Raw genomic sequence first — 23,630 nt, 5'->3', positions numbered from 1 at the left:
GAGTGGTATGATAATAAATGAGGATTCAGAGGAGGGTACAATTATTTCTGCAATCATTAAGGCAAAGAATTTTAAAAGTTGGGTTGAAATTTTGTTAAGAGAAGCAAAAGCATTCCAGATGAAAGGAAAATGAAAGGAAAAAAGCATTAATTCAGGAAAGTGCAAAAAATGTGCAGGTAGTAGGAAAGTAGACTAGTGTATTTGAAGCTGAGGCTCCTTCATTCAAGTAACTCTAGTATTCCATCAGAATTTGATGGAATCACAGAAATGTTAAAACTAGAAAGGAACTTACAGGTCATCTATACTTGAAACTCCTCTTTTCACAGATGACAACCAAGATTTTGAGAAGCTAGGTGATTTGCTTAATGTCACACAGATAATTGGTGAAAGAATTGAAATTGGATCTTCTGATTTCTGATATTCTTCCTCCGTATTTCCCTTCAATGTAGGTTATTCACATTACAGGCAAGGAGAGGAAAATATGAGCTGCTGCTGAGTTCTGGATATATTATTTTTGATAACCTCAAGTAGCAGTTACCCTTTTCTTTCATCACTCACTCCCACTTCAAATTCTTAACCAGGAACTAAACCATGAAAGTACGAGGGTAACTGGAGCAAAGAATTAATAGTTGATGTATTATACCACTTTCTGCCATTACATTATCACATCTGTCCTCATTCAGAGGTGATCTACTCAGCTTCTAAATTTTGCGTGACTACTGTTCTCAGTAAGGGTAAGAAACTGCATGATGAATTTTCAACCCTCTGAAGTAGACATGAAGAGAGGAAACATATGCTGGCATGTAAGTCTCATGTTCAGCCTTTATAATAATAAGGATCAGAGTCTGAAAATAGTAGTTTTGATTTCCCCCAGAGCAAGCTCTACAAGTATTTGGGTTAAAGTAGTTTATTACTGGGTAGGTGATCCCAGGAAACATGATGAGAGTGTCATAAAGTGAGACAGGGAAGGGAAGGCTACTGGAAATCCTCCACTGAGGGGCTAGGAAGCTAGGAAGAGTAGTTATCCACAGCCCCTATTTCACATTGGTTGAGGGTTACTCCTGGGCATTCACTGAACACTTCTGGCTTACCCTGAGCTCAGGTCAGACACACTTCAGGATCAGGGAGAGCCCTCAAAGAGAAATGTCTAAGGCTTGAAGCTTTGGGTTTTTCTAGGAATTGAACACCAAGGCTACAGGCTAATTCTGGAGGCGGGTGAAAGGATATGGGCAGGGTGTTGAAAGCATCTTCTATTTTGAGACAATGTGTTTGTCATGGTGGCATTTGGAACATAGCAAGCACTAACAAATGTCTTCCTAATTAAAAAGGAGATGAGATGAATGAACTCCAGCTAAAACCTGGAAGTCATCCTTTACAGTACCTTCTTTTTCTCGTCCCGTCAATGTAATCACTTTTCCCATATCCCATCAAATTAATCACTTTAACAGTTCTCCCTTCTCTCTCCCGGCAACATTCCTAAAGCAGATATTTCACATTTCTTGCTTGAATTATCACGTAATCTTCTAATTGGCCTTCCTGCCAATCTTACTTTCTTACTCTACCCTGACCGCCACTCAACCTACTCATTTAGTGCTATCAGAATGCTTTTCCTAAAATCCAACTCAGGGGGAGTTATCCTCTACTTCAAATACTTCAATGATTCATTACTTATTTGGGGGTGAAAATAAAACTCTAGCTTAGGATACAAGACTCTTCATGATCTAGTTCTGCTTCCCCAATCTCATTTCCCTCGCTGTGCTTCACTCTTAACCCCTAAATTCGGATATAAGAAACCTTCCTTGGTTCCTCATCTATGCTACACATTCTTATAATTCAATGCCATTTTCATGTTCTTCTCCACCTTTTTTCCTCTAGAAAACTACTAGCTTTTATTCAGAAATTCAAGTTGATATCCCCTTGTATGAAAAACTACCCCTGATATCTACCCTTTCCTCTTGGTCCAGATCAGTGATCAAATAAAGACATTTCTGTATATCTCTTAAAACTTACCACTTGCGTTATAAATGTCTGTTTATTTTCTCTCTTACTAATCAGACCAAGTGTCCTTCATAATCAGATACTGAGCATCTGCATTCTTAACAAGTATCCACGGGGATTTTTATTCCCACTATTTTTATTTTAAGAATCATTTTATTATACTGAGAGCTTCCTAAGGGGAAAGGCTTTTTCTCTGTAATTGTAGTGCCTAACATAGCACCTAGCATGTAGTTGGTATTCAATAAGTAACTCTTGAATTAATAATATGACTTTACATTCTGAGTATTTTCACTCTTTTACAGAGATTTTATCACGTTACCACATATGGTAATAAGACTCATTAAAAAATTATTCCCTGTATCAATGAGGTTGTAAATTGGGAATGTTAATAGCACTCTGCCAGTTCTCCAGCAAGTGGCTGTTCAGTTTGACATGTTGTTCCACTTTTTCACCCTTGATTGCCTTTATACCTTTTCCATGAAAAGTTTTCTTACTGGTCTTGTTAATGACATCTAGAAGAATAGATCTCAAACTAAGATATATCATAGAGACCTGGAGAGCTTGTTAGAAATAGAGGTGGATGAGCCCCAATCTCATGATTCTAACTCAGTAGTATGTGAGAGAGGTGGGGTCAGACTCTATATTTTTAATAACATCTTGAAAAAGGAATTATCCTCTATAAAATAGATGTGTTTATTATACAGTCAGAGAAAAAGCTGACATTTCTACAAACTGAGAGACACTTACGTTTTATCTCTTTTAGACAAATACTGTGACCTGTTTCAACAGAGATTATCGAATACTTCACGAATAGCTCTTGAAGTTTAGCAGGGCTATAATATTTCGCACTGGTTGATTCACCTGGTAGCTTAAAATACCTAAAGAAAATACATTGTCTATTTTTTTTCCTTCACTCTTGGTATCTATAAAGGTAGATTACATACTTAATCTACCAAGATACTTTGGTGTTATTAAATAGCTCCATTATAGCAAAATTGGGAATGTGGTCAAGAATTGGGAATGTGGTCATCCAACTTTGGCTTGTGTGTGCCCACATGGCTTCCTTCCTGCCTTCAGCTTTCTTACTAGATGCCAAAATAAGTCTTACTCCAAACCTTAAGTCTGTGCTTATTTTCTATAACAACCACAACAGGATCTGTAGTTACCTGAACCCTGACAACTGGAGGGTGGTGCTGCAGGATGAGAATAAGTTTACAAAGTAATACTACTTCCTTCTAAACACTACCCAGGGGTCAAGGCAGTCTGTGCCCCTGAACCATTTTCAGTGTAGGTTTCATCCCTATCTCTCTGTCTAGTTTCTGTCTCCCCTCTAGATTTTGATATCTACCCTAGAAGATGCCATGAAAAGATATCTTTTCTCTTGTTTGTCCCAGGCTGGATGGATTCTATCATGGCACTTTCCTGACCAAGGATGAGAAGACTCTGCTAAGGTTCACTGTTTAGCATCATGGTCCTCAGAGTGTAAAATTTGTTTTAAAAGTGGAATCAGAATACTCAGAAATTTTTATGTAAAATTTTCCTTTTGAAGCTCCCTGGGTACATGATTATCTGAAAATCTAAAGGGAACCGGAGAAAATTCCTATCACAGCCAGAAGGAGTCAGAATATCTACAGGAGCTGTGGTCTCTCTCTCTATGCTATTATTAGAAAAGAAATAGTCCTATAGAACCGCACAGTAATTGTCTTTTACACAGGACTATAAAAATTTATACCAACGCAGAAAATAAATGATAGTATCTGTGAATTTTCTGTTTACCTCGAAATAATATTTTGCTGGACTTTCAAATATGATTTTTATATTTAAATGTCAAAGATTGGGGGCTGGAGATTTTTTTTAGAAATACATTTTTATTTTATAAGTAAAACCAATGATAAAATAATATATTATTTAGTAAAATATTCTTTTATAGCCAATTTGTTGTAATGGAGCTATTTAGTAAAAGCAAAGGATGCTGGTATAAGAGCCTAGCTTTAGACCATACTTAAGAGAGTACTGCTATTATAATTTTATGTAATGTCTACCTATTTATTTTAAATAGTTCCTTTTTAAAATTTGATGTGAACTATTAATTTGATCATTAATTTGATTTTATGATTTGGTTTAACATTTGGTTTGTGGTTTGTTTAACTGACAATTTATTTAGTGGAATATTGTCTTTTGTTAATATTTTCTTCAAATTATGAAAACGTCTTGCCTGATCTAATTCATATTCTACAGAGTTTAAAAGTTAAGGAATATAACCAGAAAAGAAAGAGTGACAAAATCTGAAACATTAATTTTAAAAAATATATTAAAAATTACTTTCTAAAAACAAGTTGATTTTTTTTTAACTTAGGGTCATATAAAGAAACTATTAATGTGAAACTTCATGAGAAAAATTGTTTTACTGAATTTCTTCAATTAAACCACTAGATGGCAATATCTTTGTTTCTTTGTGAATCCACTAGACAAATGGCTTTTTAAGAAAACACTCAATTATCATATTTTTTAAAGCTCCAGCCTCAGCTACCAAATTGCTATTCCTCAGTTCTGAAGGAAGAAAACTCCAGAAGGTGAAAATTCCAATCCAGTTAAAGAGTCCTCTATTGTATTGGGATAGTAAATTAATGTCCTTCCTTAATAACCAGAGATGTCACTGAGTCACTGAAATGAAATCTCACTTTGGAGTTTGGCTTCACTTTGGAGCACACAAACCTCCAAGATTTTAGGCCTATAAGGACACTCAGTACTGAAAGACATAGCTGAAATAATGTTCTTGACTCTTGTCTTCATTTCTTACCACACATTTTTTTCTTTTCTTACCTAATTACATGATTTCTTTTTTTTTAATCGAAGTATAGTTAGTTTACAATATTGTGTCAATTTCTGGTGTACAGCATAATAGTTCAGTCATACATACACATGCATGTATTTGTTTTCATTTTCTTTTTCATTATAATTTACTACAAGATATTGAATATAGTTCCCTGTGCTATACAGTATAAACTTGTTAATTACATGATTTCTAAAATTTCTTTCCCCCCTTTATGGATTAAAAAAACACAGCAAAGAGTGTTTGGGAGCAAATCATCTTTATGGAGGAGATTCCTTTACCACAAAAAGACTTCATCCTGCATGCAAAAACTGTAGTCACTGTACCCAAAATGTTCTTTCTACCTGAAGATCACTACAACTAACTTTTGTGTAATTTAGGTTTACATGTTTAGTAACCTGTCTGAGTTTCTTTTTCAATTAGAGCCATTAAAATACAATAATCAAAACATCAGATATTTAATTGCTGAAGTATTATGTTCAAAAAGAAAAAGTATTTTTACTCTCATGTATCTATAAAATGACACGTGTGAAAGATTTTATTTAGGTCATTAATGATGAAAGAATCAATTTAAAAGAAAATTTCAAAAACATGCATACATACATATACAATCAGAAATGTTGAAAAGAATCTGCTAATAGATGAAAAACTGGTTAATAACTCATAGGACAATAAAATTTAACGTTTGTAGTAATCTTTCATGTAAAGCAGAAATTAATTTTATATCTATGAGACAAAAATTAATTAATTTTCATCGCTATGTGCAAGAATGATTTGCTTTACTGTTAGTTTTGTACAGGTTAATTTCTATGATATTGAGATGAAAATAGCGTCCTCAGTAGAAAGTCAATCAAAGGTGTACAAGCTTACATAATCAGATAATCCCCAGAATGCCTGTTAAACTCAGTAATCTCTTCGGCCCACTTCCAAGTAGTAACAATTTTTTCTAACAATGCTTTTTTTTTTTTTTTTTTTTACTAATTATGTCATTTGGGATGAGCAGTATGGTTGCAGAAAGAGCCTTATTCCTTGTGCTGCAATTTTAGGGCAAACCACAAGGAGGCATTTTTTGCACTGGATTTCCTGCACAGATGGTGACCAGGACCAGTGATTAAACTAGGGACACTGTCATTAACTTTTGGAATAAATTAAGCAGACAGTGGGTTTCCTTACCTCTAGAAGTAGATGTCAGTGGAGGTAAGCAAAAAATTGTCCCCAAAAGAGAATAGAAATTACTTGTCTCTGACTTGTCTCGCTATTTTGAGTATAATGTCAACAGAACATTCTCAGATCTGAAGATGTGTCCCAGTTTGTCCAGAGATTAGATTTGGAAAAAAATAAAAGAACACAGTACATCTTGTGAACTCAGAAAGATCAAGATTTGCAAACACAAATGCTACAAGGGCAAAGTAGAGACGTAAAATGAGTAGAGCCGGCTGGATATAATACAGCACGCAGCCGGGGCACTATAACAAATTGGGAAGCTTGTTCCCCATCTAAAGAGGGAGATTACTATTCAGGTCATACTATATGGAAACACAGATCCCAAAATGCCAGAGTTTCAAATTTTTCAAGAGAAACAAGAAAACCATATTGTCCCCATTATTTTTTTAAGATGCTGGCCATTTAACAACAACAAAAAATTAAACATAATGTGTCTTCCCCTTCTTCCCCAAAATTAGCCTAAGAGAATTTTCTAGAATCCTTCTCTCATTTGAGGACTGTTGAAGAGGCAAGTTCTGAGAAGTAAGAGTGTGACCGCAGAAGTAATGGCAAGAACTGAGCAGCGGGGATGAGCAGGTCAACAATAAGTGTGTGTAAAGTGTGTAAACTATATACCTATGAGCCAATTGAAAATTACCAGCAATGGAGGGTCCTTTGGGGGTTTGGACTTCTCATAACTTAGAAAAACTAGAACATCACAGAGCACTTATCACTTATTGTCCTCCTCACCCCTGCAACCCCAATGCTGTCCAGTGCTGAGATCACTGAAGAAAATCAGTAAATATTTCCTTATTGAGTTGTCATTCAAATGACAAGTTAAGCAGAAGGATCAATTTAACAACCTTAATTTTTGTCAGCTGTTTTATAACTTAGACACTCTGTGTGTGTATTATCTTTTTTTAATTTTTAAATTTTTAAAAAGGCTACTTTCCATTTACAGTTATTACAAAGTATTAGCTATATTCCCATGTTGTACAATATATCCTTGAGCCTATCTTACACCCAGTCGTTTGTACGTCCCACTCACCTACCCACCCCCTTACTGCTAACCACTACTTTGTTCCCTATATCTGTGAGTCTGTTTCTCTTTTGTTATGTTCACTAGTTTGTTGAATTTTTTAGATTCCACATGTAAATGATATCATGTAGTATTTTTCAAGTAAATTTTTCATTTCAGTTTTTGTATTTTCCAACTCTGGTCGTTCTTTATATTTTCTAACTTTTGTTAAAAATTTCTAATTTCTCTCTCTCTGCATCCATTCTTCTCCCAAGTACTCTGATCATCTTTATGATCATTACTCTAAACTCTCTCTCAGGTAGATTGCCTATCTTCACTTTACTTAGTTCTTCTTCTGGGGTTTTATCTTGTTCCTTCATGTAGGACATGTTCCTCTGCTGCCTTGTTTTGTCTAAGTTGCTATTTGTATTTTTATGTATGTAGTTGGTTAGTTATGTTCTTGACTTTGGACAAGTGGCCTTCTGTAGGAGATGTCCTATGCATCCCAGCCATGTACTCGCCTCTCATCACCCAAGCTATATGCTCCAGGTGTTCCCCTTAGAGGGCTGCATGGGTCCCTCTGTTGTGGTGGGCTGACTATGTGGACAATCTGGTAGGCTTGGTTTGCCTCTATTCCAGTTGGTTGCCAGGCCCTGCCTTGTGCAAACATTGCTAGCTGCTGGTTAGCAGGACCTGGTCTTGAGGCAGCTGGCTGCAGAATCCTAGGAGGTCCTGGGGCTAATGCTGACTCATTGGTGGGTGGAGTCAGGATCCTGAAGACATCAGGGCTGTTGCCCACCCACTGGCAGGTGAAGTCAGGTCCTGGGATTAGTGCTGGCCTACTGACAGGCAGAGTTGATCCCTGTGGCTGCACAACCCAGGGATCCCAGAGCTCATTTCAGATTGTTAGTGGGAGTGGGCCAGTTCCTGACACAGTGGGTTACGGGGTCCAGGGTGTCAGAAAGCTTGTGTTGGCCTATTAGTGGACAATGCCAGCGCCCAGGTGGCCCCAGGGTAGAGTCTGGCCTGTTGTGGGTGGGCTGGATCTGAAGGCTACGGGATCTTAGTTTTCTTGCCTCTGTTTGGTGAAACTGGCCAAGAGGCTAATGCAGGCTTCCTAGAGGAAAGAGCCGGTGCCTGTCCACTGATGAGTAGAGCTGGATCTTGACCCATGGGCAGGGTCTAAGAGTATGTCTAGAAGCTGCTGTGGTCTCAGGAAGTCTTTAGGCAGCCTGTCTGCTGATGGGTAGGGCTGTCCCCACCCAGTTAATTGTTTGGCCTGAGGTGTCCCAGCACTGACACCTACAGGCTGTTGGGTGGGGGCCGGTCTTGATCCTCATGAGGCTAAATGGCAGCTGGCAGCAGCAGTGTTCACGCAGTAGAATGTTCCCAAATATAACTGCCACCAGTGTCTATGACTCCAGGGGAAGCCATAGCCACCCCCCCGACATCCACCCCCACACACACCCTCTCCAGGAGGCTCTTCAAGACCAGCAGGTAGGTCTGCCCAGGCTTTTGTCAAATTACTTTGCCCTGGTTCTCAGTGTGCATGAGATTTTGTGTGCCTTTTAAGAGTGAAATCTCTATTTCACCTAGTCCTGTGGAGCTCCCACAGTTAAGCCCCACTGGCCTTCAAAGCCAATGCTCCAGTGCAGGGCCCCCAGGGCTGAGAAGCCTGATGTGGGGCTCAGAGCTCTCACTCTTATGGGAGAACTTCTGCAGTGTAATTATTCTCCAGTTTGTGGGTGGTCCACCTTCGGATATGGGACCTGATTATACTGCGAGTCCACCCCTCCTACCCATCGCTTTGTAGTTGCTTCTTTATGTCTTTAGTTGTAGAAGATCTTTTCTGGTAGATGCCAGTGTTTTCCACCAATGGTTTTTCTGCAGATAGTTGTGATTTTGGTGTGCTCATGAGAGGAGGTGAAGTCACGGTCTTTCTACTCCACCATCTTGGCTGCTCTCTCTCTATACTGTCTTAATTCCTTTAAAATCAGTGAGAAAGGAAAGGTGTGAATAAATTAATGGTGAGATTCCAGAATGGAGCTGGGAATATATTATCACCACAGCCCTCTTTATCTCTTCAGGATTTCATAAAACTGTAGATGTGTATTTTAAATGGCCACAGCCCCTGTGAGGACACATACTAAGGCCTCCACAACTACCACAGCCTGTTGCGCTACCTGGAGACCCCTGACCTAAACTGAACAAATTGATTCTTTTCCTCAGGACTTTTGAATACAGATACTGAGCCAATGAGTCAGAAGATGCTAAATACTTGATGTGAAAGGTCAGGGCAAGACATGACAAAGGACAGCAAATCAAAGCCAAGTGCAAGGTAATGTATGTGGAAGCAGAGATGCCAGAAGTAAACCCAGAAGCACAGAGAACAGCAGAGGCCGCAATACTCTGCGGGGGATGAGAGGAAATTGTTGGGTTTATAACCATCTTTTTCCATTTTCCAGGTGGCCCAACTGTATTTTATTCTTCAAGTGTTTTTGAAATGGCCAGTTTTATCCCTGAGATAAACCCCCTCTTCCTTGATGCTAATTTGAGTGTGTATTTGTGACTTGCAACCACACAATTAATTCCCTATCTGCTAGTTGCAGCATTGCCAGATGTAGGAAACTCATCCTTGTCAGAATGGAGAGACCTCATTAATGTGACCTGAGAATGTGGTGTGGTCTCCATGGTGATTCTCACAGCTGATTCTCAAGTGCTTTCCATCGTGACTCTGAGGGTTAAAGTGTTGCTAAAAAGACATGAAATAGAACCTCAGGGTCAAATTGAGTCTTCCTTGGCATTTCCTATGTAATTCTCTCAACATCATACTTTTCTATTAAAAATATCATGATGATTGCTAGGCTTACATTTTAAGGTTGTAATTTTTGCAATTTTTGCCAGAAGAAACATAAAAGTATTTAAAAATTAGTTCATTTTATTGCCTATTTAATGGCAGTGTTTTTTTTAAAAGCTTGAAGTAACCTAAATAGTTGTGGAAACAAATCACCTAAAAATAAATGTATTTCTCATTGATTCTTTGATCAATGATTCAATTACTTTTTTTTTCTTTCCCCATTGTGTCTCATTTTTCCCAATACCTTACCAGAATCTCTATCTGCCTTGACAATATAGAACACAGTCCCAGTATTTTCTGCTTGTGTATTCATTTGTCTATTCCCATAATATGTCATTCAGTACAATGTATCTTGTAAGTGTTAAATAAGTAAGAATTGAAATGAATTCTAGAGGATGCATATATAGGCGTAAAACATAGTTTTTTTAAAAAAGTGCTTTTTTTCAAGTCTTACTGTCAAGTAGCTTTGTAATTGTATCTAACTATACCAACTATGTGGACAATTATGTTACAGATAATTAAATATCATTATTATTATTTTGCTAGTAACTTACAGTACAGCAATAAGAACAAATAGACTCCTCAGCTTCTTTACCTCTAGTTACAAGTTTCATCCACATCAGTTTTTACCATCAGCAAATAAATATATAAATATTAAATGATACTGAGCTGGAGAGGATCTAGTAAAGCCAGAGTTTTAGGGAATGTATTCTATTGTAGTGCTCAGGACAAGGAAGAGAGATGACGGGAAGCACAGTAGGAGGTTTCTGAATCTATGTGTTAAGGATATAATCTTGAAGTACATGGAAGGCAGAGGGATGAAAAGTAAGAGATAAGCCTGAGAGATATCATTAAGATGATGACACTTTTAATAGGAAAGAGTCAGGGTAACTGAGTGATTCTGAGTACCTGTGAGAGAAATGGGGAAGTCAAGAGAGTTTGTTTTGTGGCAAGATGCCTAAGTCAGAGTGATTATGCAACAGCTCTTCCTTTCACTATCACTGAAACCTTTTCTTGTTGTTTTTCTAGCCTATTGGCACCATAAATAATTATTTTATCAATATTATACGTAAGAATTCAATCATTTGGAATAATCAGGTTTACTCACATTGAATAATTCCAGCCTCAGGCAAAAAGTGGCCGGCAATAGCCTTCAGGTTTCTTCCCCAGTCATTTATTCGATAAATATATTACTGAACACCTACCTTGATTATGTTTGTCATATTCAAAGAACACCAAGGGGGCAGATGGGACAGGAATTGAGTGAGCTGGGGTAGAGTGGTGAAAGAGATCAAAGAGGTATGGGGTAGATAGGTATCATCTTATAAAACTACATAGGTCATCATCAGGACTCAAGTAAGTCATCATTAGGGCTTAACTTTCCTTTGGAATGAGAAAAAAAACTGTTGAAGGTATGAGGCCGAGGATGTGATCCACCTTATGAATTTTAAAATATCACTCTGGACACTTGTTGAGAAAACACTGTGGGGAGCCAGGCAGAAGGGAGACCAGTTAGAATTTGTTACTGCAATAATTCAGGTAAGATTTGGTGGGATCTGGGACAAGGTTAACAGTGGTGGAGATAGTGATAAGTACTCAAACTCTGAATTTGAATAAGAATTTGAAGGCAGAACCAATAGGATTTGTTATAAGTGGAATTCCAGGAATTTAGAAATTGTATTCAGCAATTAGCAACAGAAATCTACCAGTGTTTCTTTTTTAATGTAAAATAATTCCCGAAGTAGGCCATCAAATGATGGTGTGGTTGCTCACTGTGTCTTTTAGCCAGTTAAGTTGGACCTTTTAAACCTTTCCAGAAGTCCTACAAAACATTTTGACTTATAACTTCTTGGCTAGAGTTTAGTCACAAGACTATGTGCTTAATTACAAGTGTCTGGGAAATGAAGTCTTCCAGGAAAGATTATTGCTCCCTGTCAAAAACCCTAGGATTCTGATATTAAGGAAATAAGAAGAATGGATACAGGTGGTAACGAGCACCCTCTGCCACATGGGTATGAAATAAACTGACAGGTCAAGCGTGACCAAAAGGAAAGAGTTTTTTCCCCTCCTGTGCCATAGACTCTTTTAGCCCTTGGTGAGGCTTATGAACTGCCCTCTCAGAACAATGTTTTAAGTGTATGAAATGAAATACATAAGATTACAAAGGAAGCCAATTATATTGAAATCTTATTATCAAAATATTAGAAAATGTGTGAGAAATATATGTAATTCTTCATAATTGCTCCTATAACTCAAAGTGATGATAATTTTTAAAGACATTTTGAAATTTCTGCAACAACTAATGTGATACAAAAATACCTGTGATTTTTATTGGTGACAAGAGTTACAGATACTACTAACACTATTGTGGTTTACTGACTGTGATCATAAATGAAGGAAATATTATATTTCAGTTATAGGTTCATGGTGTTATAGGTATAAATTTTTCCCCTCTAAGTTTATATAGACTCCTTCACCCCTTGAGCCTTCATGAACCCAAAGTTAAAGACCCTTTTCCAAAAACATTTCAGCCTGTGCAACTGGAAGGATGTAAGATGCTATTACTGAGGTTTGAGAAGAAAAAAATTGAAAATCCATTTTTGGACATATTAAATTTGAAATGTCTATTTTGTTAGTTAGGATTAGATTCAGTTAAAGTAATAGGAAAAAAAAAATCAGACTCTCAGTTGCTTACATAAATGTCCAGAGTTGGTATAATGGCCCCACAACGTCAATAACCCAGCATTCTTTCACCTCTCCACCATGTGCGTTTCCATTTCTAAGTTCCCTCTATGGTCCAAGAAGTCCTAAACAAGGAATTCTCCAATGAAAACATATGAATGGCCAATAGGCACATGAAAAAATGCTCAATATCGCTAGTTATCAGAGAAATGCAAATCGAAACTACATTGAGTTATCACCTCACACCAGGCACAATGGTCATCATTAAAAAGTCCACAAACAATAAATGCTGGAGAGGCTGTGGAGAAAAGGGAACCCTCCTACACTGTTGGTGGGAATATAGTTTGGTACAGCCGTTATGGAAAACAGTATGGAGATTCCTCCAAAAACTGAAAATAGACTTACCATATGATCCAGCAGTTCCACTCCTGGGCACGTATCCAGAGGGAACCTTAATTCAAAAAGACACCTGTACCCCATTGTTCACAGCAGCACTATTTACAATAGCCAAGACATGGAAACAACCTAAATGTCCATTGACAGATGACTGGATAAAGAAGCTGTGGTACATTTATACAATGGAGTATTACACAGCCATAAAGAATAATAAAATAATGCTATTTGCAGCAACATGGATGAAACTGGAGATTGTCATTCTAAGTGAAGTAAGCCAGAAAGAGAAAGAAAAATACCATATGATACCACTTATATGTGGAATCTAAAAAAAAAAAGACAAATGAACTTATTTACAAAACAGAAACAGACTCACAGACATAGAAAACAAACTTATGGTTACGGGGGGAAGGGATAAATTGGGAGTTCAAGATTTGCAGATACTAATATATATAAAATAGATAACCAACAAGTTTATACTGTATAGCACAGGGAGCCATATTCAATATCTAGTAGTAACTTATGGTCAAAAAAATATGAAAACAAATATATGTATGTTCCTATATGACTGAAGTATTGTGCTATACACCAGAAATTGACACAACATTGTAAACTGATTATACTTCAATAAAAAAACATAAAAAAAGAAAATACCCTTGCAAGACATTAAATGGAAATTTGCTAACATCATAAAAAAAAACAACTATAGTTTGAAATAATATGTCCACTTTAATAGTTATCACACGAATGCTTACTTACACTTATCAGAAAATTATAAGAGGACAATTTTGGCATGTCACATTCATATTACTATCCATATAAGAACTACACATAATCATTTATTTAACTGTATCAGGATAACACACAAGGTTTTGTTTTAGACTTCTCAGTTAAATGGAAATACCAAATAAGGAAACTGAATTTTTAAAAATTAAGTTATTAGCAATATAAATAATAAAAATTGTTTCTAAATGTCTTATATTTTGACAATTTTGAATTATACTTACATACTATTATTTCTCCAAACCATAAATTACATCAAGGGTCACTGTCAGGGTGAAAATATATGTTTTAAAGCTTTTTTAAAATATGCTATTATTATGCTTTAACATCACTTGATTTATTCTTGGCACATGTGGTATCTTGAAAAGTAAAAATACACTTTGCCAATTTTATGTTATTGTGCAGGTATAAGAGAAAGAGCACAGTTTGGGAGGCAGACAAACCTTTGTTCAGTTACCAGCTTTGTCCAAAGTTGTGTTGTTAGGTTATATTCAGTTAGTTCTTGGCACTAGGGCCAGGATTAAATTAAATAATGCATATTTTAAAATGCATAGCATGGGCACTAAATGAATGATAGATCCTTTCCCCAATTTACTCACATTGAAACAATAGCAAAATATCACAGTCTTTGTTTTGATACAATTTGAAAAACTAGAAAAAATGGGAAATTTAAAAAAAAATCAGTATGTTTTGAAAAATCATACTTTTAAGAAATAAGGAAAGCCTTCATCAGGTTTAAATATTTTTCAATAAAACTTAGTGCCTACTATACCCTGATTTTTTTTAAAGAAAAAGTCCTAAAATATGATAAAATGGTCAATGGTTAAGGACTTTTGGTTTTCTTTTGTGCTATTGATATAAAAATAATGGCTATATTTAAGGCTCATTAAGTGATTGTTTGTAGTTGCCCTGAACCAAATCTATATTCTTGATGTTGCACTATCAGTTAAAACAGACCTACTGCCTTAAATGACTTTCACAGAGAAACTCCCATAATATTCTACATTTGAATAATCATGGCCTCCTTACTGATTTCAAGTAAAGGTTCATTTGGTGGCATGTGGCAGTTCAGCTTGTCTGTCATTAAGGATGATTCTTATATACACAATCACAAACCCATCTTTCTCATGCTAAATACTTGGTGTTTAGAAGATCTAAGACTCCTGACAGTTAAACTGTCACAAGGAATAGCCTACTGTAGCCAGTAATGCTTCCCTTCCTATTCTTCACAGAGGATGCAGAAACAACCCAATTCTTATTTCCTACCCTCACCACCTAACAAATCATCTTCCAAATCTGACTCAGAAGCTCCTCCTCCAGGAAACTTTCCCTAACCAAACTTCATACCCCTCCATTTATGTCCCTGACACTCATGTGTAATTTGTACTAACTTCAACCTGCATATATTATTATTCATGTTTTGTTTGTCTTCTGCTTCTAGCTAGGATATCGTCTCTTTGAGTTTTTAAGCTTCCACAGTGTTTAGCACAATGTATGCAATGTATTTATGTTACTATGTGTGTGTGCATTGAATGAATAAAAAACTAAAGAACCTAGGGGGGTGGTAGGGTAGGAAGTTCCGTATTTTTCAGAAATCAAAATTGCTAGACCTTCCTAACACTAAAAAGCTGACTTCCAAAGCTGTGTCAGTTTGGTTTTGGACATGTCAATAATAAAATGGCAGTGAAAAAACTGTTTAAAAAACCTTTATGAAATATTCCAAAAGGCTTTTTAATAAATTATTAAGAGCACCAAACCAAAATATTTTACTAAACAATGGGATAACCTTTCCTACAACTTTTTAAATGTAGACTTCTTTCCATCAAAGACAAAGAATACTGAACAGGAATAGGTGTTGTGAATCAGGATAAAAAAGGCAATTCGCTCCAAGTCAGTGTCTAATGCACATTTTGCAATTAATCTGAAAAGCCTTCTGTGGTACATATGTATGTTATGTTAAGTAAAAGAATGGTTAATATCAGATGTTGTAGATCTCTATAGTTGTTTTGGTACTATAAAATATGATACATATACTGAAGCTGCTATTTAACAAGAAAAACTTTGTTTATAATAACTGTTATTATTAAAATAGGAATATAATAAAAAATTATTCTCAATGTGTATATTTTCAAATTTGCCTGACAGTGTCCTTTTGAGAAATCTGACAGTTTGTAGTTAGATTACAGACATTTGAATTTCACTTTTATGATTGAAAATATTACACTTACATAATAACAAACAACAATATATAGTAGCTTTTTTACTGGAGTAATCTGCAATTTATATTTAAAGCTCTGCAATAAAACAAAATTCATTGTACTTCTTGTAAGTAAAATTACACAACACATAATGTACACTATAATTACATTAAGAATAAATAAAATGAAGCATACAAATTCCGTACCATATCAATGCAGTTTTAGCTGTCATTCTAAATATTAGTTTATGTTTGTTTTGAATTCTAATGTATTTTAAACTCAAGAAACTTTATCTTTAAATAATATACCAAAAATATCAAGTTTTATAAACATAAAACTCTTTATGTCTGTTTTCCTAGGTCATCTAGGAAATAAGAGAAATGGGAGGCAAGGACTGTTCTTCCTCTTACTGCAAAATGTCTCCTTGCTTCCCCATATACTTCTATGTCATTTCTAGAGCAAATATTACAAGATGACAGCTTTGGCAAATTATAAGCTTATTTAAGTGGTTTCTTAATTGGAAAAAAGAAAAAAATAAATAAACCAGGAAGTTCCTTTTTTGGCTTATTCATTCTCAACCTTTTTTTCTCTAATATACAATCGGAGTATAAAAGCACTTCTTGAAATGGTCACTATTTTAAACAACACAAAATGAATTGGATTCATTTATAGAACTAATCAAGATAGATTATCAGTATAGATACTAGGGTGAGGTCCTAGAATTTGTTACACGTAGAGCTAAACTTGCAAGAGATCGCATGGCAAAAGTAGAAACTTTGTGACATATCCCAGCTTTTGAAATATAGTTAGAAGCCAATCGAAAAAGCCTTTCAGCACCAAAAGTATTGAAGTGCCCAGGAAGCACCTTCTCTACCAGACCTCTGTCCACTAATTCTATCAGACGTTCACAGGTTCCAACATAGTCACTTATCCTGCTGTATGGGAGCCAATCAATCAGTGATCCATCATACACGACGTCTCCACTGAAGAGAATCTTTCGGTCTTTGTCATGTAAGCAAATACTGCCCCTGGAATGACCGGGCATGTGCATAACAGTGAGCTGTCTGTCACCAAGGTTGATTATGTCCCCTAAAAATAGAAACAGAATTCACAGATAAACATGTTATATACTGGACTTCAATCACTTAAAGAATAGAAGAATGCTAAATGGTTTCAAAAATGTTGGGAAGGATGATAGTTATTTTACTTTTATTTCAAAAATACTCTACTTCTTAAAATAAGTTACCTATATTTCATTTCTATTGTTTACTAGATCAGTGTTTGCTAAAGTGAATAATGCGGACCACTATTTCTGCTGGTTGTTATAATACATAAAAGAAAAGAAGAAAAGATGACTCTGTGGTCAAATAATTTTAGAAACTCTTCCTTCAAAGAAAATTAAGTAGCTTTCTTTTCTGCAAGATGTGCTAATGTACATTTAGTATGCTAACATACATTGTGGACATATACAAGGGATATATGACTGTATAGTTTCTCAAACTTATTTGACCACAAAACGTCCATTTTTCAGAATATCCACTGTACTAATATCCTGGTGACAAGATTCACAAATGGTATTCTAGTGAAGAGTACTTTATTTTTGCCCTTTGCTCTGTCACCCTATGGGAATTAAGGCTTGAAGAATCAGTATAAATGATGCTCTGGCTACTGCTATTGCTGTAATAAACTGTTTTTAGTCTTTACCCAGGAACCTCAAGTCTTCTGTCAGAATCTACTAAACTGTGGCAGGTTAACTTGCTAACTTGCAAATAGCATAAAATTTCAAACTCTTTTCAGTATTTGACAGTGGGGAGGAAACTGAGCTATATGAATACAAAACTGTTCTTGTGCTGGATGTACTGCAGTACTAACTTAAGTAAATCATCATAAGTTAAAAGATTCATTGTTATCTCTAGTGCAAACATATATATATACACAGAAATGGTCAAAAAAGTATAGGCAAAATTAATAAATTAAAATGGTGTAATAATCAGGATTTGTTAAATATAAAAGAAGAAAATAAAGGAAAAACAAGAGATAAACAAGAAATGAGACACAAAAAACAAATAATAAAATAGCAGACCTAAATACAACTGTGTCAATAATTATATTAAATGAGTGGTATAAACACTCTTTCGAAGGTAGAGATTATCAGACTAGATTAAAAAAGCAAGAGACAGACACAATCTACAAGAAAGAAACTATAGAGTCAAAGACAAAAACAAGTTGAAAAGTTGTACCATATAAACCTTAACAATAAGAGAATTAGAGTGTCTATATTGTCGGGCAAAATGAATTTGTATATAAAGACTATTACTGGAGAAAAGAGGTACATTTTATAAGGATATACATTGGGTCAACACATGAAAAAAAAATTCTAAATATACATGTACCTAAAACAGGATAAAAATTCAAAAAGTAAAAACTGACAGAATTAAAATAAGAATAAACAGTTCAGCAGTTATGCTTAAAGATTCAAATATTCCTCTCTGAAGAAATCTTAAGTAGACAGAAAATCAGTAAAGGGGTGGGGAGGGATATAGCTCAGCGGTAGAGTGCATCCTTAGCATGCAAGAGGTCCTGGGTTCAATCCCTAGTACCTCCCTTGTTTTGAAGGGACTAAATAGGATAAAGGTATATCTTAGTAACTTCCTAAGTAATAGCATTGTGGGAAATAATTTTTTGAGAACTTGACTAATAATTTAGATGTTAGAATTCTAAATTGGAAATCAGTTTTATTCAAATAAGGCATAGCTCCTCTTTTCTAGCTCCAAAACCATTCTGGTTTGTATAGATGATCTTTTTTCTTTAAATTGGAAGCCTGTAGACTCTTCTTTGATTCCAGTGTTCTGAAATTTTACAATAATGTACCTTAGGCTGAATACATTTTCAAACATTGTGCAGGAAACCCTATGAACTATTTTGATCTGGAAATTTACATCCCTTAATTATGGGGTATTTTCTTAAATTATCTCTACTTTCTTTTCTTCTACTTTCTCTATTTGCTCTGTCTGTGCTCCTGTTGTTCCAATGTCAGATTTTTCACACTGGTCCTTTACTGGTTCTCTCCTAGTTTCCATTTTGCATATCTGTTCTTTTTGTAAATTTTTCAAATTTATTTTCCAGACCTTCTACTAAATAATTTCTGACATTTTAAATTCCAAGAGTTCTTTTATGTGTGTGGATATTGTTCTGTCTGTTCCTTATTTTTAAGGCATCCTATTGTCTCTCAGCTATCTTGAATGCAATAGCTTGTTACCCCCTGGTGATATTAATGATTGTCTTCTCCTCTCAAGTTGCTTTATGCTGTTTTAGTATTAGATCCCATGTGAGAGGATTTTCTCAGATTTTGCATAATGCTTGGTTGTCTGTTTAAGGGGGGGAGGGGCTAGTGAAAAGGCTTTCTGAAGCACATGCATGGAGCCTAGATGACCTAGGTAGAAGAGTTCAAGCCAAGGATTGCTTAGGGATCAGCATCTTAGTCTTTTCTCTAGGGCTGGACAGATTTTCCAGATAAGATTCTTCCAACTTCCTACCTGGGGGGTAAAGGCTTGGCTTCCAACCTTCTGGAAAACTAGTAAAGAACATATATATTATAAATATCTGTCTATCTGTTTATCTATCTATCCATCTACTTTTTTCCCACAGCCCTATTTTCCACCTGAACTCCTGAGCTCAAGAGTAATTGGCATCCCTCAATCAAGAAATCCCTGTTTTATTCTCCCCAGAGAACAAACTAACTGGATGGAAGAGGGGCATTCACTTAGGGAGAAGGGTTCTAGAATTTCAACAGTTTCTTAAATGGTTTTCAACCAATTCTACTTATTTTAGTATTCTTCCCTTTGTCCCCACTAAGGTACCAGTGACTGCTAAATCCTGAGCCTTTTAAGTCTCCTGCAGTACAAACTGGATTGGCTCTTCATTTTCCATTGTTGGCATAGGATAAAACTGCTAATTTAAGTCACCTCATTTACTCCCCAGCATCCAAAACAGTACCTCAGTCAACACGGATTTATACATAAAACAAATAGATAAACCATGGTCCACTTGCAGTAATCTTAGTGGAGTTTTTGAGGAGTCAAATTAGATGTGTTTATTCAATCTGCTACCTTTCTGGAATCTATTTTTTTAACCTCCCCAAATGATTTAAGTCCACCTGAAACAGCTGCTCTAATATCTTGGTGACTCTGGACAAACTGTTTAAACATGTACAACAGGGGACAAAAATGCCTGCATGTCATATGACTTGAATATTGTGGAAAATAGGGAGAACAATGTGTGCCCATTCAAGAAGAATGTGCTTATCAATTTAAGGTTGCTATCTTCTTATAGGAAGATAGTATTTCACTGTTATTCGGTGAGTTGTTTTTCCATCAAAGATGATGCACTGGATGATGATCTCTCCTTGTCCTCCTTCTCCTTCATGTAAGTCAGCTTTTGGGTTAGTGATACAGTGCACAGATTTATGCTTCATAACAGGTGATCATCAATACACTAAATGAAATGTCATAAGCTAATGACTTCAGCCTCCTTATTCTCTAACCAAAACAATGAAGGCTTTATACTGTTAGGTATGTGCTGTTTATGTGTGTGTAACTGTGTATGAATTTTTAATATAAATATTTCATATCTCCATCCAGGCATCTGGATTATAATATCAAGTTAGCAGGCCATATCATTCAGAGGAAAGAGGGAATTGGATACTACTGAGAGGGTGAGATATCCAGCTCCTAATGAAAAACAACTTTTAATTTTACACAGTACTACCACCTTCAAATATTTAGTAAATATTAAGCTTTCTTTTCACAACTTCAAAGGCTTAAAGCACCACAAAGATAACCTGCAACTCCAAATTGCTATAATTCTACCATAAACTGGGATTTCAGGAAACCTGAATTCTAGCCCCAGCTCTTACCCTAACTGGCTATGTGACCTCAGGCATGATTTTCAAGCCTGTGTGGACTCTTCATCTATAAAACAATAATTCCTATCATTCTTTCACCATTGATTTCCTATTTCTGGCACAGGAGCAAAAGTAACTAAATAAATTTTAAATATATTTTAAATACTAATGTAACATTTTTTGGTTTGGGTGTCAGAGTTAATTTTGTCTGAATAACCATCAACTGCATGGAAATCCTACCTCTAATAAAAGCATCAATTTCATCAAGAAATACAGTAATTAAAAGCACATTTAATTAATCGAGATTTGCAGCTACTATTATATATAAAATAATCAACAAGTTTTTACTGTATAGCACAGGGAACTATATTTAATATCTTGTAGTAACCTATAATGAAAAAGAGTATGAAAAGGAATGTATGTATGTGTGTGTATGACTGAACTATTATGCCGTACACCAGAAATTGCCACAACATTGTAAACTGACTATACTTCAATTAAAAAAAAAGATGGCAAATATGCATATAAAAAGCACATTTAGGATGAATGTAGTTTTCTTTCATCTCAAATTGTCACATAATATAAGACAACCATCTAAACTGTTTTTTCTTAAATCTTTAGATTTAAAATTTTAATGAAAAGACTTAAGTGGGGTGTGAGGTATAGAATCTTGCGTTCTATTTTTTATATCTCATGTGATCAAGATCTCATCTGTAAGATAAGCTCATTTTTGTAAAATATTTCATTATTTGTCTTACTGGTTGGTCAGAAAGTGAGCCTTATTGTACTGCAGCAACTGGATATTTCTACCTCTTAGAGAAACGTTTTAATAAATGAAATTTGCAATTAAAATTGTTTCAAGACAAAAAGGGGTTTAATATCCTGCTCAGAATTACCATAATATATTATGGGATAGAATTTATGTCTTATCTGCGTACTTTGATCTATTTTGCCTGGGTTCAAATCCTCACTTTTGTCACTATCTTGTTCTGTGGACTCTAGGCAAGCCATTAAAATCGGGGTCAGCAGCCTCACTTTATGTACTCTGAGAAAATGAAATCAACAAAAGCATTCTAAAAGAGAAAATTAATATACAATTATTACTGCTGTGACTAATTGACCCAATAATTTAAGTGCCTGTGTGGGGTTGGAAGGGCTAGAGTACTACTCTATTTTATTTTATTCCGTTAGTTCCTTTCTGAACCCCATCCTGTTTTTCAGAGCCAAAGAGGTCCAAGGTTATCTATGCATTAAGCCACATACTTCACCATCTCGGGAACAGTCTCCTCGTTAATCTTTCTCAGGCCTTGCTTTCAACCAGAACAGAGAGCTGTCATAATGTAAGACTCAGACATCTTCTACTCTTTATGTTCACTATCAAGCTTTTTCTTCCTGTGAGGCAACATCAAGAACAGAAACCTATCTGGAAGATAGAGATGCAAGAGCAGATTGGAACCACTGCTCTCTAATGGTTTTCTAAACCTACAGGTGGGAATTGTTCGTACTGGGCGGCGACGGCTGACCGAGCAGATGAAGTCAGCAGTTCTCAAAAGCATAGAGCATGACATGCAATCTCCAACAGGCGTCATTTCTTAAAAGTCTTCTTGCTAGAAAACTGCCTGGAAATGTCAGACAGGTGTTTGGGGAAAGAATGGGAATCCTAGTCACAAGCCTTTGTAGTGTTACTGCTGTACCTTACACAGGAAACTGAGTGGGGGGTGGGGCCGGCTTTCACTAGGGTACTCAGCATTCCTACACGGTGCCAGAATAGTCTCTGGTAGGGAAGGCTGCGATGGCCATTCATCAATGGTCGAGTGGGCTGTTGACTCAGGGAAGGGAGAAGCAGAAGTAGTGCTTCAGCGATGTGACAAAACAAGCACTCTTACAGCCACTCACGTCTGCAACAAGCATCCCTCGGGTAGTTTCTCCCCAATCCCTTCCCTTAAGGAGAGAGCGCGCGCCCGTGAGAGGCCATTACCATCCTGCAGGATGAGGGTGGGCTGCACCGCCTGCACTCGGAACTGCCTGGCCCTCCAGCCTGGGCTCGGCGCCCGCACCACCTCACTGTCGGACAGCCAGGTTACGGTCTCAAAGTTGTCCCCGCGAGCCAGCGCCTCGGCCTCGGCGTGGTGTACCGCCACCCGGTCGAACTGGTAGAGGCCGCCAGAGTGGTCGAAATGCACGTGGGTGGCCACAGCCAGCAGTGGCCTGCACGCCGCGTCCTCTTTGGCCTCGCGGTCCTGCAAGAGGCCAGAGGAGTACAGGTACTCTGGGAGGCTGCGCAGCCCCAGGCCTGTGTCGATCACCACGTCCTGCTCGGAGCCCCGCACCAGCCAGATGTTGGCGCGGTTGCCCGACTCATAGAAGCGTTCCTGAATCCAGAAGATGCCGTCGCCCAGGGACTTGTGGGCGTACCACTCGAGGGCCGACATGCTGGGCAGGAGTGAGGCTGGGCGGAGTGGGTGTGCGCGTGTCTGCCTCCCGCGGGCTGTCCAGACTCTGGCGCTGCGGCGGGACGGAGCAGTCCGCCCGCAGCCAGGGAAAAGGCGCCGAGCGAGGAGGGGGCGGGGTATGCGGAGGGGGCGGGGGCAGAACTAGGAGGAGGAAGGACGCGCGGAGACGCTGCCTTGAGTGTCCGACCGCACTCTCCCGCCGGGTCCGCAAAGAGCAGAGCCTGCTTTCCCCGCACTGGGGCGCTGGAGCAACCGCAGCCTGTGGCCGCTGCAAAAGGGAGCGCTAACGCCGGGGCCACTGCAGTAGAC

General features: G+C 37.0%; 1 protein-coding gene across 1 annotated transcript; it reads right to left on the bottom strand.

The window, feature by feature from the left end:
- Positions 1 to 13,719: 13,719 nt before the first annotated feature.
- Positions 13,720 to 23,300, bottom strand: MBLAC2 (metallo-beta-lactamase domain containing 2). Its single transcript, XM_006197652.3, has 2 exons — positions 22,847 to 23,300; positions 13,720 to 17,054 (listed from the first exon to the last, which is right to left on the bottom strand). Exons 1-2 carry the CDS (start codon positions 23,298 to 23,300, stop codon positions 16,669 to 16,671), a joined length of 840 nt encoding a protein of 279 aa, XP_006197714.1. The 3' UTR covers positions 13,720 to 16,668.
- Between the last annotated feature and the right edge of the window lie 330 nt (positions 23,301 to 23,630).

This window comes from Vicugna pacos, chromosome 3 (assembly GCF_048564905.1).
Source record: "Vicugna pacos chromosome 3, VicPac4, whole genome shotgun sequence".
Lineage (NCBI taxonomy): Eukaryota > Metazoa > Chordata > Mammalia > Artiodactyla > Camelidae > Vicugna > Vicugna pacos.
The sequence above is the reverse complement of the archived record's forward strand: the minus strand, read 5'-3'. Positions and strand labels throughout refer to the sequence as shown.

Excerpts from the sequence above, each read along its gene's own strand:
- MBLAC2 (XM_006197652.3), bottom strand. The coding sequence starts at position 23,300 with ATGTCGGCCCTCGAGTGGTACGCCCACAAGTCCCTGGGCGACGGCATC. Across the intron at positions 17,055-22,846 it reads CACCCTCATCCTGCAGGATG|GGGACATAATCAACCTTGGT; the intron begins GTAATGGCCTCT and ends TTCTATTTTTAG.